General features: G+C 47.0%; 1 protein-coding gene across 3 annotated transcripts in view; it reads right to left on the bottom strand.

Moving 5' to 3' along the window:
• Col6a5 (collagen type VI alpha 5 chain) overlaps window positions 1-17,195 on the bottom strand; it is a 104,416-nt gene that overhangs the window by 52,398 nt on the left and 34,823 nt on the right. For all 3 annotated transcript variants that reach the window (XM_021229949.2, XM_040739796.1, XM_040739797.1), the window contains exons 9-17: window positions 15,138-15,478; window positions 14,948-15,029; window positions 11,060-11,202; window positions 8,474-8,566; window positions 5,938-5,991; window positions 2,917-2,988; window positions 2,602-2,628; window positions 2,067-2,111; window positions 1,925-1,978 (exon numbers count right to left, since the gene is read on the bottom strand). In XM_021229949.2, the coding sequence (XP_021085608.2) occupies window positions 1,925-1,978; window positions 2,067-2,111; window positions 2,602-2,628; window positions 2,917-2,988; window positions 5,938-5,991; window positions 8,474-8,566; window positions 11,060-11,202; window positions 14,948-15,029; window positions 15,138-15,478 (911 nt within the window). The remainder of the gene's footprint in view (window positions 1-1,924; window positions 1,979-2,066; window positions 2,112-2,601; window positions 2,629-2,916; window positions 2,989-5,937; window positions 5,992-8,473; window positions 8,567-11,059; window positions 11,203-14,947; window positions 15,030-15,137; window positions 15,479-17,195) is intronic.

Here is a 17,195-nt window from a genome sequence, read left to right on the forward strand (position 1 = left end):
ACACTAAGGTGGGCCTCACTCTGTACAGTCTGAGGGTGACTTCTTATACCCAGTGCTCACTTGCGCCACCCCAGGTTGGTCCCTGCATACCCTTAACACGTTATGTGTCTGTTCTCCTTGTGACTGCTTTACTTGAAGGCTCCATCCCATCTCGTCTCAATAACTATGGCCCCACCCCTCATCCTTCCTTGTATTCATGTCAACTCCAACAGTCCCTGCACTGCTTCTAAATAATTTCTAAAACACAAATTTGTTTGCCTTCTGCTTAAACCCTTCCCAAGCTACACACACACACACACACACACACACACACACACACACACACACACACACACACGGCCTATTGGCTCACTGGAGCTGTCCTAGCCTCTTACTGAAATCCATCTTCCTCCACCTGAACTCTGTCTCATTCAGTGGACCCCTGCTTCATGTGTTTGCTCACCCTCTGTCTAGAATGTTCTTCTTCCACATCTGCGCCTTGACAACTGCTATTCATTTCTGGTTTCAAGAAGACTCCCTGGACACCCCCACCTCCAAGCTGACTGGTGCCAGCTGACTGGTGTCAGAAGAACCCCAAGTGGCCCCAGCCATTTCTGTGGACCATGGAATTCCTGAGAATAAGGATTACACTGGGCCACTCCAATCTCTGACTTCCTGACAAATAATTCAGTGTCTGGTTTGTTACAGATGTTCAAAAACACTGTTGGGGTGAATTTACAATAAGCAAAACATTTCACTGTTATTTATAACTCCAAGGCATTCGAATCAACTTTTTCATTCTTTTTGTTTTTGGTGTCAGAAAGGAAAACAAAAGCTAATAATGACCAAACGTGTTCACTTACAGACTTCTGAAAAACATAACCACAGAAAGACCTCACACAGTGAATTTTTCTAGCTGGAAATTCTTGAAAATTAGATGGTAGTTGTGGTGGTTTGAATGAGAAACTCAGTGCTCCAGAGGCTCATATATTTGGACTCTTGCCTCTGCTCCAGTTGGCAGGGCTGTCTGGGGAGGTTATGGAGCCTTTAAGAGGCAGAGCCTTGCTGGAGGAAGTACATCACTGGATCCTGGCTTTGGGGGTTTATAGTCTCACCCCATTTCCTGTTCACTCTCTCTTTCCTTATATGGATAAAATCAGCCAGTTTCCTGCTCCAGCTGCCATGCCATGCCTTCTCCACCATGAGGACTCTATCCCTTGGGAACCATAACCTAAAACAAAGTCTTCTCTAAGTTGCTTTTGGTCGAGGGATTTTGTCATAGCAATAGAAAAGGAACTAATACAGTAGTCCCAAAACAAAGAGTCATGTTGGTTTGTTTGCCACAGGCTTTCATTGCATGATTGGCATGGTTAATTTTATCAACTTGAGTTTAAGAAACACTAGGGACACTAATGAGACACACCTTTGGATATTTCTGTGAGTGTCGCCCCCAGTCCCCAAAGGTTTACACTAAGGAGGGAAGACCCACCCTGACTGTGGGCGGCACCATCCCATGGGCTGGGGTCCTTGACTGAATAAAAAGGAAAGGGCTGAGTACTGGTCATCCCCCTTCTCTGTTCCCTGGCCAGTGCCATGGACCAAGACCCTTCAACCACCATGCTTTCCCCACCAAAATAGACTACATTCCTCTGAACTGTAAGTTGAAATAAATGCTCTCCCGTAAGTTGTTTTGGGGGGTATCTGGCTGCTTTAGGGGGTGTCCAGATGCCTTTGTGGTATCTGAATGCTTTTGGGGTGTCAGGATACTTTTGGGGGTGTCCAGATGCTTTTGGGAGTATCCGGAAAGGTCGGACATTTGACCACAGCCTGAAGAAAGGTAACTAAGATGGTGGTGAAGCTACCTGTCAGTTTTATCCCTAATTGCAGGCATAGTAAACAGGGCTAGAGCTATCGCTAGGGACTACTTGATTACTGAGAGAGTTACCTGAGAGCCAAGGTCACCTTTTTCTCCCTTTATTCCACGAAGTCCATAAAATCCCTAAACAAACATAAAACAAAACCTCATTTGGAAAAATCAACCTCATAATGGCTTCATGGCAACTCAAAAGAAGAGACAGATGGCTTACCTCTTCTCCATCCAGCCCGTCAAGACCGTCTTCTCCATGCTCTCCCTGAGGGACAACAGACAGCTGTCAAGGACACTGGTAACAAGACTGATGCAGTCAGGGAGTCTGATGGAGGTTGCCCTTCTGTGTATATGTTACTCTTATTGGTTGATGAATAAGACACTGATTGGTTGATTGTACAGGCAGGAAGTATAGGCGGGGCTAGGAGGTGAGGAGAACTCTGGGAAATGTAGATAGATGGAGTCATTATGTAGAGCCCGGGAAGAGAGGACGCACAAGGCCAAGACCACGTGGAAATACATAGATTAATAGAAATGGGTTAAAAATTAAGACAGACTAGCCAATAAGAAGCCCAAGCCACCAGTCAACAGTTTCATAATTAGTATAAGTCCTGTGTGTTTATTTGGAGCTCTCAAGAGCAATGGGACCCTGCCAGGCTAGAAAACTTTCATCAACAGGGGTCTCTGACACATGCTTGTTAGGAAATGAATCCAAGCTAGGAGATCAAGCTCGACTGAGAAGCAAATACCCGTACCGGAACTCCGGAAAATCCTTTGACTCCCTGCAAAAAAATTAAGACATTGTCACAACAGGGTTAAAGGTAGAAGGAGATTCTAATTCTGTAGCAGGAAGGGGCTGCCTCTCTTAAGAGCATTGTCTCACATTGTTTCTTTAATTGCTTCTGGCTACACACCCATATAAAGATTCTGGGTGGAAATAAGTGAATGTTCAAGATTCGTCTTCAGACAGGGGAATGTCACCGGAAAAGAGAAAGAGGACATCTGAATGTGTCACAGAGGACAGGAAGGTGTCAGAAGAGAGTGAGCACAATGAGCCAGGAGAAGCTTACCTTTTGGCCTCGAGTCCCTGGACATCCTGTGATCCCTCTATCTCCTTCAGGCCCAGTTTCTCCTCGTCTTCCCTAAAGTGAATCCAGACATGTATCCAAAGGGATACTTTTACCGGAAGCTGTCAGCAGTGTGCTTTTGGAGCACTGAGCTACAACTTATGGCATCCCCAGCTTAGGCAACGCAATTCCTCCTTTGCAGTCCCCAGACTCCCCCTCTACCCCCCACACCCCCACAATCCCCATGTTCACACACTGTTCCTGTCAGCCTTCAGGGTTCCCTTACAAGTCACACATGGGTTGATGGCAATCTCAACCGCTTGGCTCCCATCAGAGAGTGAGGCCACTTTTCCTCCTAGCCCCAGTTCTAATTGCTCAGTAACGCCATAGCATTATGCCCGGGGCCCTGATGCCACCCTGGGGAGGGCAGTGTTGCTGACATAGAAAAGCCATTCAGTGCCCAGGGCTAGAGCAGAGCAGAGACAGATGGGAAAACACATCACTGCAAGAACAGAGCACGAAGGCAGGAGAGCCTGTCCTTGGGCTGCTGAGATCAGGTGGGAATGGGCTTTCTGTGGGAGTGGAAGGTTCTAAATTTGATCCCCAAACCCACATTTTAAAAATCCAAGAATGGTGTTTAATCCCAGTTCTGGGGGTGTGGCCAGGGACAGATGGAACCCTGGGGCTCTTACTGGCTGGCCAGCCCCATCCAAATCAACAAACTCCAGGTCAGTGAGAGATCCTTCTCTTAAAAATAAAAAACCAAGTCGACTGCTCCCTCTGGCTTCCATGTGTGAGTACACGTGTGCACACGCATGCATGTGCATGCAAGTACACATACACACACACACACACACACACGCGCACACACACACACACACACACACACACACACGCTGTTCCTCACAGACAAGGTCTGTCTGAAGTCAGGCCATCCATGAGAGGAGCAGGGACTCAAGGTCAATATTTAGAAACAGCCAACAGCCTGAGTTAAATGCTTCTGGAGAAAGCAGTCATGCACTTCTTGAGTGTGGGGACCTACTGTCTCTGGACCCATCATGTGAGGAATTACATAGATTAAGTTACCTTCTAGATATGCTTGTAAGGGATATTCTTGATTAGGGTAATTGAAGAAAAACAACTAAATGTGGGTCATACCATTCCACGGGCTTAGGTCTTGGACTACATAAAAAGGAAAAAGCTATCATCTGAAGAGGAGAAAATTATCTGGAGGGAGAGATATCTGGAGGGGGTGCTATCTGGAGAGGGGGTCTCTCTGGAGAGGGGGTATCTAGAAAAATGGTATTTGGAGAGGAGGGGGCTGAGCAGGACACTCATCCCTCTCTGCAATGTAACCATATGCCTCAGGCTCCCACCCCACGGTTTACCCGCTAAGATAAACCACTCCTTCACATCATAAGCCAACACAAACCCTTCCTTTCTTAAGATGCTTTTCTGGGTGTCTTTTCAGAAGAAAAACTGCTAACACAGCTTCCTCGTGAGGGAGGGGACAGGCCCAAGGTGTCATCCCTGCAAGATCAGGGTCCTACAGGCCCAAGGTGTCGCCCCTGCAAGATCAGGGTCCTACAGGCCCAAGGTGTCATCCCTGCAAGATCAGGGTCCTACAGGCCCAAGGTGTCATCCCTGCAAGATCAGGGTCCTACAGGCCCAAGGTGTCGCCCCTGCAAGATCAGGGTCCTACAGGCCCAAGGTGTCATCCCTGCAAGATCAGGGTCCTACAGGCCCAAGGTGTCATCCCTGCAAGATCAGGGTCCTACAGGCCCAAGGTGTCGCCCCTGCAAGATCAGGGTCCTACAGGCCCAAGGTGTCATCCCTGCAAGATCAGGGTCCTACAGGCCCAAGGTGTCATCCCTGCAAGATCAGGGTCCTACAGGCCCAAGGTGTCGCCCCTGCAAGATCAGGGTCCTACAGGCCCAAGGTGTCATCCCTGCAAGATCAGGGTCCTACAGGCCCAAGGTGTCGCCCCTGCAAGATCAGGGTCCTACAGGCCCAAGGTGTCGTCCCTGCAAGATCAGGGTCCTACAGGCCCAAGGTGTCGTCCCTGCAAGATCAGGGTCCTACAGGCCCAAGGTGTCGTCCCTGCAAGATCAGGGTCCTACAGGCCCAAGGTGTCGCCCCTGCAAGATCAGGGTCCTACAGGCCCAAGGTGTCGCCCCTGCCCACCAGAGACTGAGAGGACTTTAAACTTCACAGTTTCCCATTGCCTGAACTTTCAGCCAGCTATTGACCCTCAGCAGGGCAGTGGGGTAAGTCACCACACACAAAAACATGCTTACACAGGCATGGTAGTGTTAGAGATCCCACTGAGGGTACAAAGTGGGCCACTTAGTACCCTCCCTTAGTGGTCATTTTAAAACAAGCTAGGTCAGCCTTGGGTCCTAGAAGAATTATCAAGAAGTTAAACATCCTGGTCAAGGTCTCACTCATAGACCAGGCCTTGGGAATCTCATTCCAGAGTCCATGCTTTAAACAATATAAACATTATGAACTGAACACTCTCTGTGCCTAGAGAAGCTACCCAAGGGGCTTCATTCCTTCCAAGTTCTGCTCATAGGGATGATGGGCCAAGAGAAGGTGCTGGTTTTAGAGTCAAACACTGAGGCTTCCAAGCCTCTGGGCGGCATTTAATCATGAAGTCATGGCTCTGGGGCAGCCTGCCCACTTCCTCTACATGAAGAACACGTGCTCCAGCTCTGCCCTAGAACCATGCACAGAGCACTGGGCATAAAAGGGGCTCCCTGGCAGAGAAGCTGCTACATCTGGATTAGAGACACAGAGGAGAATCCCAGACTCTCAACACTGATTTAAAAACAACAACAAAACAGTCCCTGGAATGGGAGCCTCTGATGTTCACAGCTTGGAGTTAGTGAAGGAAAAAGAAAATCTGCCCTTTCCTCCACAGCACTATCTTTAAAAGAAAGTAATACACACAATATCCCATAAAGCTTTTTGGGACAAAGAAAATCAGCAAGTGAACATGTGGGGGAGGAAGTTGTAACTTACAGGGTCTCCATCCTCTCCCCTGTGTCCTCTGGTGCCTTTGAGCCCTGAAGAACCCTAGGAGGCAAAGAGAAAGGCACATTTAATCATCTTCCATCAGTGTAACTCATGAGGTCCTTGACATTCCTCCCCAGGCCCTCCCTTGACTGCTGGGTGGACTTTGTGCCAATAAAGCCACGAGTTGGGGAGAATCCAACATCTAATAGGGCTTTTTCCTTGGACTCATCTCACAGCCCCTTTGTAGGACACCCTCCTAGTGACACAGTAGACCAATCGTGGGAACCCTCTCATGGATGAGGGGCTACTCCCATATCTAAGGGACTTACAGGAAGCTGTGACAATCATTTTTAATATGGATTTTTATTATTTTAATTATGTGTTTTGCTGATTGGTTTTATGTCAATATGACACAAGCTAGAATCTTCAGAAGGAGGAAGTCTCGATTGAGAAAATGTCTCCATAAGACTGGGATGTAGGCGAGCCTAGAGGGCATTTTCTTAATTAATGGTTGATAAGGAAGGGAATTGATAGCCCATTATAGGTGGTGCCACTCTCTGCTGGTGGCCCTGGGTTTTATAAGAAAGCAGGCTGAGCAAGTCATGAGGAGCAAGCCAGTAAGCAGCATTCCTCCATGGCCTCTGCATCAGCTCCTGCCTCCAGATTCCGTCCTGTTTGAGTTCCTGCCCTGGCTTCCTTCAGGGATGGGCTGTGACATGGAAGTTAAGGCAAACCAACTCCTTCCTCCCCAAAGTTGCTTTCTACCATGATGCTTTATCACAGCGATAGTAATCATAAGACTCTGTGTGTGTGTGTGTGCATGTGTGTGTGTCTATGTGTGTGTCTGTGTGTCCATGTATGTATATATGTGTATATCTGTATATGTGTGTATGTGTACATGTGTATGTGTGTGTGTCTGTATGTATATGTGTGCATGTCTCTGTGTGTCTATGTGTGTTTGTGTGCTTGTGTCTGTATCTGTGTGTATATGTGTGTCTGTATGTGTGTATGTATATGTCTGTGTGTGTTGTGTGTGTTTGTATGTGTGTATGTACATGTCTGTGTGTGTTTGTATGTATGTGTGTTTGTGTGTGTGTGTGTGTGTGTGTGTGTGTGCGTGAGTATAGCTGCATATGAAGTCCAGAGGAGGGTGCATGATCCCTTGGAGCTAGAGATACTAATGGTTGTTAGCATCTTGATGTGGGTGCTGGGAACTGAGCTCAGACACCCCAGAAAGCCCTGAGCCGTCTTTCCAGCTCCATCATTGACAAATCAGAAATCCCTATTCAGGAACCTATTTCACTTTCTTCTGTTTTTCTAGGAGCAGTATTTAAACTAAGTCACTTTTCTGAGCCATAGCTTAGCTGCTTCTGCTTTGTAACTTAACCTGTAGCAAAGATCTCAATGATCCTTGCTGAGCCCCTGGAGCATAAGTCTATTGGCATGCAAGATCAGCAAGTATTACATTCACTCTGCTTTGCACTGAGGAGAAGACTCAGTGGATAAACACATTTGTTGCCTAATGACCTGGGCTCCATCCCCAGAATCCACAAAGTGGGAGCTGACTCCTGCAAGTTGTCTTCTAACCTCCACAGGTGCATTGTAGCACAGTCATGCCCACCCCCATTTAAGTCCTTTTGAAATATTGAGGGAAGAAAATACAAGCTGAAGTTATTAAGATGAAAAAAATACACTTATCACAAAAATTACTTTTACCATGATACCAAAAATCCATCTGAAAATGCATGCAAAGTTAAGTATGATATAAATGCACAGTTTATTTGTTACAAAGTGAGCTTTGCATAATCATTATATGTGACATCTGTGCAATTATCACCTAGGGCCAAGAAATGGAACATCGCCAGTCCCAGACACTGGGTCACCCCATCAGATGCACCCAGAACCCACTACCCCAGCCCTCCTCAGGAGTACACTGTTAACACAGGAATACTTCCTGGACTTTAACGATACCTCACTGCTTGCACTCACAAACAGTATAGCTTCGTTTTAATAAATGGAATCCTACCTATATATTCTCCTGCTTTGCCTTATCTATTTCTCTGGTCATTACTATGTGGGCAAAAATCCGTTCATGTTTTTTAATGAATGTAGTTCATTTGTTTGCAGTGACACCGTCTTTCATTGAAAATGCCATGATGCATTTTCCATTCTACTGCTGTATAATTGATATTCTGTAATTTGTTCTTTTATTTTTCAGCTCGATCTCATTTATTGTTGAAAAACCACAACTCTCTCCACTGTTTTAACACCTTTCAGACTGCCTAAAGCAGATTTAGAAGGTGTAAATTGCAAACCCAAAAAGCAATCTCTCCAGGGACACGGAGGAAAAGGGGGCTGTCCTCAGTGGCAGTGGCAGAAGTGAGCCCTTCTGAACCTGTTCCTGTGCTCTGGAAGTTACCTAAGATGCCCACAGCAATTACATTACATGGAGCAAAGGTTGCAAATTCAACTATTCAATTTCAGCCTCACTCATGACAAAGCAAGGCATGTTAGAGAAAATAGGGTCACAATCAGATGGCACCTTTGAGGCTTGGAGTCCCCGGGTTCCATGAGGTCCTGGAATCCCTGGACATTTACAAAATGTACAGCAACAAGCCCTCTCTGCGATGTTTCCCTAGAGAGAGGGGGGGGGGGAGAATAGCAAAAGGGTGAGCGACAATCCTCAGGGATTTTCTTACATAATAACTCTACTCAGACACATCATAAGCCACCTACCAGCCCAGGCCCTGCCTTTGGTGGGGGCAGGGAGGGCAAGCAATAAGAGAGCGTTATGGCTTGAACTGCAGAAAAGGCACCAGGTCAACAAATTGTGGGGACAGTGTCTCCTCTCAAAAGGAAACAACATCAATTAATAGAAAGGCACCAATCACACACATGGCGACAGGCCAAGTTGGCTCGAGACATATTGATTCCTAGTTGACAATCTCCCAGAATTTCTATTGTATGAATTATCATGAGCTTTTTAATAACATTAGCGGCTGATTGATCTTTTGGTTCCCTACACATTCATTTAGCAATATGACAATGAACAGAAGGACAGAAAAAAATATGTTTTGAATGCAAATCAAAACCTTAATACTACAGAATATTCAAGCATCAAAGGCAGGCAGATCATTCTGAGTTGAGTCCAGCCTGATTTACATAGAGAGGTCCAGGCCAGTCAGAGATACACAGTGAGATCCTATCTCAGATAGACAGAGAGTCTTTAATGTTCATACGTGGTAGGATGGCAACTATCCAAGAAAGGAAGGAGTGAGGGAGTAGCAGAAGAACAGAAAGGAAAGAGGGAAGGAAGGAAGAGGAAGAAATAAAGTAGGAAGTAAGGGAGGTGTGCTGGTTTGAATGTATTAAAGTAGGAAGTTAAGGGAGGTGTGCTGGTTTGAATGTATTTGGCCCCCATAATCTCATAGGCAGTGTCACCATTAGGAGGTGTGGCTTTGTTGGAGTGGGTGAGGCCTTGTTAGAGAAAGTGTGTCACTGTGGGGACAAGCTTTGATGTGTTTCTCAAATCACTAAAAACCGAATTATCATATTGCATAATCCCTTTGTGAATGCATACACAAAAGAAGTGGATACAAGACCCTGAAGAGATGTTTGCTCACGTGTGTTCACCACAGTACTATCCATGTAAAGTATAAGGTAGAAGTGATCTAAAATGTCAGTTGTGAGATGAGTGGATAAAGATAGTGCAGCAAGGAAGGGAATACTGTCACATGTAACATGGGATAAGCCTTGAGGCCACTGCACTAAGCCAGTCACAAACAGACAAATGCTGCATGATGCCAATATAAGGAATCTTAAGTAGAAACAGGAACAGAAGTCTAGTTGGGAGTCCCAGACTCTGCAGGGGTAGGGGCACAAAGGGTCACATTGCCAGCTAGAGGTTTACAGAGTTTCAATCTCATAAAATGAAAACTTTCTAGAGGTCTACCAGTGGTCAACTTTGATTGTCAATTTGATAAGCCTTATCATCACCATGGAACAAACCTCTGGCATGTCTGAGGGATCTTCTAGATTAGGTTAATTAAGGTGGGATGCTGTGAAATAATCCTTCTGTACACTGTGTAAATTACACTGTGATTGATTTAATAAAGAGGCTGGCTGGTCAATAGCTGGACAGTATAAGGTTAGGCAGGAAAACCAGACGAAGGACCCTGGGAAGAAGGGTGGAGTCACAGGAATTTCCAGTGAGATGTGGAGAGGAAACAGGAGGTGCAAGATGAAAAAGAGGCAACACCATGTGGCAGAGCATAGATTAATATAAATGGGTTAATTTAAGTTGAAAGAGCTAGTTAATAATAAGCCTTAGCTATCGGCCTGGCATTTACAATAAATATTGAGTATCTCTGTCAGTTATTTGGGAACCTGTAGGTGGAAAAGAAGAGTCCACCTACAGTGGGAAGACCTACACTAAACATAGGCTTCTGCAGAACCATCCACAGGCTGTATAAAAAGGAGGAATTCAATTACAGCAGCAGCCACCCTCTGCTTCCTGCCTGTAGATGCCGTGTGACCAGCTGCCTCACGCTCCTGCTGCCTGGCTTCCCCGTCATGATGGGCTGAATCCTCCAACTACAAGCCCAAACAAACCCTCCTATTCTTTTGTTGTTGTTGTTGTTGTTTTGTTTTGTTTTTTGAGACAGGGTTTCTCTGTATTGTTTTGCAGGCTGTCCTGGAACTCGCTCTGTAGGCCAGGCTGGCCTTGAACTCACAGAAATCCACCTGCCTCTGCCTCCCAAGTGCTGGGATTAAAGACGTGTACCACCAATGCCTGACTTAAACCCTCCTATTCTTAAGGCATTTTTGTCAGACAAGTAACTAATACAACCATATATTATATACATCAACTATATACTATATACTGAGATGATAAATACTACATTTTAACCATAATAACAAAACCCAAATGTAGTTTTAAAAATTTAGTTTTACTAATAACCAAAGACATGTCAGTCACAATGCTTGAGAACACTGGGGGAAATACGATGTTATGGTCTTTTGCATGTTTTAACATCCTAAATACTTAATGACACAAACGGCAGCAGTCTTGGGAAACACCCGCATTCCAACTTGGCTCTTGTAGCAGTTGAGATAACTAACAACTCACCAGATACTGTGAAAGCCTCTTGCCCAGGTCTGTCATCCCAATGGTCAGTTGAGTCCTGTAATCAAATCCTTTTCCAAATTCAAAGCTGGAAAACTCATCATTAGCGACTGTGTTAAGGGACACCACCAACAGAGCATCAAGTCCTATTTAGTAAAAATAACACATGTGAAACCAAAAGGTTCACCCAACAAAAGATTTCTACTCGGTAAATGTCATTCAAAGAACCAGAAATTGGAAAAGGCAAACATCAGAGGAAGCAGGATTCTCAACATACAACGCATTTCTGAGAACACGTTAGACACCAGAGAAACTATTGACAATTCAGCTGAAAAGTGTTGTGGAATATTAGTTTAAGATATGTTACGTTCATTTATGCTGTGGAATATTTGTTTAATGATGCAAAGATGTGTTGCATTCTTTTATGCTGCATTTGTTTAACTCTTCGAAGCTATGGTACTTTGCATTCCTAACACACCTGATTGGTCTGGTAGTTAGGCAGGAGAGAGAAATGGTTGGAGTTGGTGAGCAAAGAATAAATAGGAGGAGAAATTTAAAGTGAGAGTGAGGACAAGAAAAAGGAGAGGAGAGGAGGACTCAGGGGCCAGCCACACAGCCTCACAGCCAGCCATGGAGTAAGAAGGAAAATAAGATATATAGAACAAAGAAAGGTAAAAAGCCCAAAGGCAAATGTAGTTAAAGAGAAATGGGATAATTTAAGTTAGAAAATCTGGCTAGAAACAAGCCAAGCTAAGGCCAGGCATTCATAAGCAAGAATAAGTTTCTGTGTGTTTATTTGGGTTCTGGGTGGCAGGCCCCAAAGAGTAAGCAAAAAATTACTACACACACACACAAAAAAAAAAACAGCAGGAAGCAGTGTTCAATATCTCACATGCATTCTGATGCAGCTCTTGGGCATTCAATCGTTATTTTTAAGAAACACATTGTATATCTTTGGAGTAGGGTTCTGAATTTCTGGAATAATATTAGCAAGCTATCCTCCAGGAGCCCAGATTCTGGGTGATTCCTATCTCAGATGAATGTATTTCATTCACTGACTCATTATTTCATCCACTAGTTGGTTGACTCATGCATCTTGTCATTGTGTGCCAATTGTTGTACCAGGATGACAAGATGGGTGAGTGGATCGGTAACATCCTTCCTGTGTCAGAGTTCGTGGTCTAATGCATAAGATGAACAGAATCAGAAAATTCTCTGAGTTCTCTGGGAAGAACATCAGGGACCAATGAAAGTCTTATTTGAGGTGAAGCTCCTGACAGTCTCTGGGGACTGTGGGAGGACAGTCTCGGGGGACTGTGGGAGGACAGTCTCGGGACTGTGGGAGGACAGCCTTGGGACTGTGGGAGGACAGCCTCGGGACTGTGGGAGGACAGCCTCGGGACTGTGGGAGGACAACCTCGGGACTGTGGGAGGACAACCTCGGGGGACTGTGGGAGGACAACCTCGGGGGACTGTGGGAGGACAGTCTCTGGGGACTGTGGGAGGACAGCCTCGGGACTGTGGGAGGACAACCTTGGGGGACTGTGGGAGGACAGTCTCTGGGGACTGTGGGAGGACAGTCTCTGGGAACTGTGGGAGGACAGTCTCTGGGGACTGTGGGAGGACAGTCTCTGGGGACTGTGGGAGGACAGCCTTGGGACTGTGGGAGGACAGCCTCGGGACTGTGGGAGGACAGCCTCGGGGGACTGTGGGAGGACAGCCTCGGGACTGTGGGAGGACAGCCTCGGGACTGTGGGAGGACAGCCTCGGGACTGTGGGAGGACAGTCTCAGGGGACTGTGGGAGGACAGTCTCAGGGGACTGTGGGAGGACAGTCTCAGGGGACTGTGGGAGGACAGTCTCGGGGGATTGTGAGATGACAGTCTCGGGACTGTGGGAGGACAGTCTTGGGATTGTGGGAGGACAGCCTTGGGACTGTGGGAGGACAGCCTTGGGACTGTGGGAGGACAGTCTCGGGGGACTGTGGGAGGACAGCCTTGGGACTGTGGGAGGATAGTCTCTGGGGACTGTGGGAGGACAGTCTCGGGGGACTGTGGGAGGACAGCCTCGGGGCTGTGGGAGGACAGCCTCGGGGGACTGTGGGAGGACAGCCTCGGGACTATGGGAGGACAGCCTTGGGACTGTGGGAGGATAGTCTCGGGGGACTGTGGGAGGACAGCCTCGGGGGATTGTGAGAGGACAGTCTCAGGACTGTGGGAGGACAGCCTCGGGACTGTGGGAGGACAGCCTCGGGACTGTGGGAGGACAGCCTCGGGACTGTGGGAGGACAGTCTTGGGACTGTGGGAGGACAGCCTTGGGACTGTGGGAGGACAGCCTTGGGACTGTGGGAGGACAGCCTTGGGGGACTGTGGGAGGACAGCCTTGGGGGACTGTGGGAGGACAGCCTTGGGGGACTGTGGGAGGACAGCCTTGGGGGACTGTGGGAGGACAGTCCCCGGATTATGGAAGATTCTTGGAGAAAGTGGTGGCTAAGCTGACTTTGAAGATGAATAGAAGTTGGCTAAGGGAAAGAACCACAGATTGGAGAATAAGGGCTAAGAATGGAGGGTGCCGAGGTCTAACGAAGACTGTAAGGAATGAGACTGTCAGCACCTTGAAGGAGGGAAGTTCTGTGAGCTCAGGCTGGAGCTGGAGCAGAGGTAGGTGTCTGCAGTCTCGGGTGCCGTAGTGAGGAAGTCGGTACATAACCCAAGGACCACGAGAGGGTGCTGAAGGGATCTAAGCAAGGAAGGTGGCACCATCCAGCAATAAAGCAGGAAACCTTGGACTCTAAGGAGGCTGTGAATATTGAATCTCCAAAGCCAGTCTGGGGCTCCTTCAAGACAACTTCACAAGATGTGTCCTATCTGACAGTTAATGGACTGAAGATTCGCTCTTGCCTTTTCCATCTCCCCTCAGGCTCCGTCCAAACTAGCAGATACAGACGCCGGTGAGAAGTGCTTGTGCTACCTGTCACTTGGATAGCAAGAGACAGCAAACGACACCATATGTCAGACACCCTAGAAGCAGAACCAGAGAGGGGAAAGAGTGAGTGTGTGTGTGTGTGTGTGTGTGAGAGAGAGAGAGAGAGAGAGAGAGAGAGAGAGAGAGAGAGAGAGAGAGAGAGAGAGAGAGAGAGAGAGAGAGAGAGACTGAGAAAGAAAATCAGCAAAGAGAAAGGGAAGCTCTGGCAGGGTTTTATCTCAGCGAAGACTCAGCTTGGCCTGAGTCATAGGAGACTCTGGAGTGTTATCGTGCCAGAGTCGACACAGTTGAGGCAAGACTTGTACATGCCTCTATCATTGACAGCTGCATTCACTGGGATGGGACTTGGTCTAACCCCACCTGTAATGGCTACTCTTTGCTGTCAACCTGACTGAATTAATAAACACCAGTGTGCTCATGAGAATGTTTCTGGTTGGCAAGAAGACCTGCCATGAATACAGGCAGTTCCAGCCCGTGGACTGGAGAAAAATAGAAAGCCAGTTGCTCTCCAGAACTCTTCCCCTGCTTCCTATTCGGGTGAGATACAAGCAAGCATCTGCCACCATGAAGCTGCCTCCACCATGCCTTCCCCACCATGACGGACTGATTCCCCCCAAACATGAGCCAAAATAAACTTCTCCTTCCTCAACTACTTCATACCAGCAAACTACCTTCAGTCCAAGCAGCGGGGATCAGCCAACAGTGCGTGTCTATAGGAGGCCACAGGTATGTTTGGCTAGCATGATATCATTAAGGAGAGAAAAGTGGGGGTCAATCAAAGGACTTCACACAAGTCCCCAACCACATCTCCTGCAAATGGTTACACAAAGCCTAGGACCTAAAACACGTACGGCAGAAACCTGTTCACATGCCCCATCTCCACTGTTTGCATCTTCAATTCAATACCTGCTTCTCTGAGCCTGTCTGACTGCTGCTCCAGCGTGGTGATGCTTTCACCATGGAGACCATCTGAGAAGATGAGCATCACCTACAGAAAGAGAGGAGAAAACAGGATGATGGCGAAGCCAGGGATATAAGCAGGAAAGGAGGACTAGATGCGGGATGAGGAAGGGGAAGTAGGCTGTAGTGAGAATACCTGGCCCCTGGATGAAGATTTATCCTCAAACATGTCCCATAGTGACTGCAAGAACTGTGCGTTCAGATGAGTGGGCCCACGGACGGTGACTTGCAGCAAGCTGTCAAACACTGCTTTCTGGTAGATTTGGAACTTGGCTGGGAACTCTGGGTCACTGTCCACTTTAAAGGCCAGGCTCACCTGTGCCTCTGCACCTGCTCCACAGCTCACCCCTCTGATGGAGGTGATGTCCTCTAGGATGTTTGGGAGGTATGATTCTAAGCGGGGATGGCCCTGGAACAAAGGCTGGTCCTGATGGTGAGTGGAAATGGCAAAGCCCATCACTACATCCACAAAGCAATCTGGTGACCAAAGAAACAAGACTAGGTTAATCAGAAAACTTGAGTAAGGATGGAAGGGGGACCAGAGAAAAGGTTCTGTCAGCTCTAGAGTTGGAGTCCATGGGTATCTAGTACCCAGAGTATGTTCAAAACCAAAGGTGCTGGCTACTCTCTCAATGCAGAGCACAGGTCCTCTCTCTGCCCCTTTCACACGCAACAAGTTCCAGTGGTTACTTGAGCTTTCACACCGTAGTTCCAACTCACTGCTAGCAGCTTTATACGTGAATTTTCCTGCTCTTAATGATGACATACTTTGACAAACATTATTCCAAGTCTAGCAGTCATAAATGGAAAGTTTTGCAAAGGCCAGGTGGATAATGCAGAGAAGTCAAATGGCCAGGGAGTGAAAGCTTACCAGGAGAGCAGACTGGACCCCAGGCCTGTTCACAGCCAGCCACAGCTGAGAGCAGCCAAGTGGTAAACAGGCCCCATGTTGTTAAATCCACTTTTAATGCAAATCTATATTTTAATGCAAAGTCTCCAGTTTGTAAGTGCTGTCAGCTAATTTAACAAGTTACCCCAGCTAGACAGAATGAGCACATAGCATGTAGGATCCCCTCTGCCAGTTGTCCCTTTTCAGACTAGGGAACAGTGACTCAGTATGTTGTAGCCCTATTCCAGAGTTAGAACTCTGGTTTTCCAATTCCAGACCCAGGGCCCTTCCTTCCTCTGTTGCCTCCACGTAAATACCCAAAAGGACATAAAAGAACCGGAGCCCTTAGAGAGACTGACACATGCTATCAGGGAGGAAGAAACCACCGGCATCATAGCTCCGAAGATGACCAGAGCAGGGAGTTACTACCCATGCACAGATTCCACACAGTGAGGAATGCCAGCTGCCATGCTGCTTTCCCAACTGCGCAGAAACTGCACAGGTCCAAATGCACAGAAGCTGAGCCCCTGTGGCTACTGCCAGCTGCAGCTGATTAGTGACATCCCCATTGGATGGCTCACTGTTTTCCAGTTTGCTGACCTCACACCCTGCCAAGCCGATTCCTCTACCATATCCAAAAGGCCTTTGTAGCCACTTACATTTGTGAACCGAAAAGTCTGTGAAGACAACTGAAATTTTCAGTCCGTTACAATCGTGTAGATGTTATTCTTCAAAGCAAAGGGCTGGACAGGTGGCTCAGTAATAAGGAGCACTGGTTGCTCTTTCAGAGGACCTGGTTCAGTTCCCAGTACCCACATGCTGGCTCACACCATCTGTAATTCCAGTTTCAGGGGATCTGATACACTCTTCTGATGTCTGCGGGCACTGCACCCACGTGCTGCGTACACACACATGCAGACAAATTCTGGAGGAGCCGGTGCCCTTTTCTAACCTCTAAAGTCACTGCAGACATGTCCACAGGCATACATGCAGGCAAAACAACCATATACAGAAATTTTAAAAAATAAAAATTTTAAGAAAACATCCACTATGTATATGTACATAAATGGATACACACACACACACACACACACACACACACACACACACACACACACACATTGCATACACACTTAACCTGTTACTAGTTTAACAATGTTTGAAAAAAGTTTCAATAGTGAATGTTCATTTTCCTTACATCCTGCTGAGTGAAGGACATTGTCCAGAGGACTTGAAAATACAGGAGACTGAGCTCCGGTACTGAGAGGAGCATAAACTCTGAATGGTTGTGAGGCGACAGGGACA

The sequence above is a fragment of the Mesocricetus auratus genome, unplaced genomic scaffold (assembly GCF_017639785.1).
Source record: "Mesocricetus auratus isolate SY011 unplaced genomic scaffold, BCM_Maur_2.0 Super-Scaffold_100691, whole genome shotgun sequence".
NCBI lineage: Eukaryota > Metazoa > Chordata > Mammalia > Rodentia > Cricetidae > Mesocricetus > Mesocricetus auratus.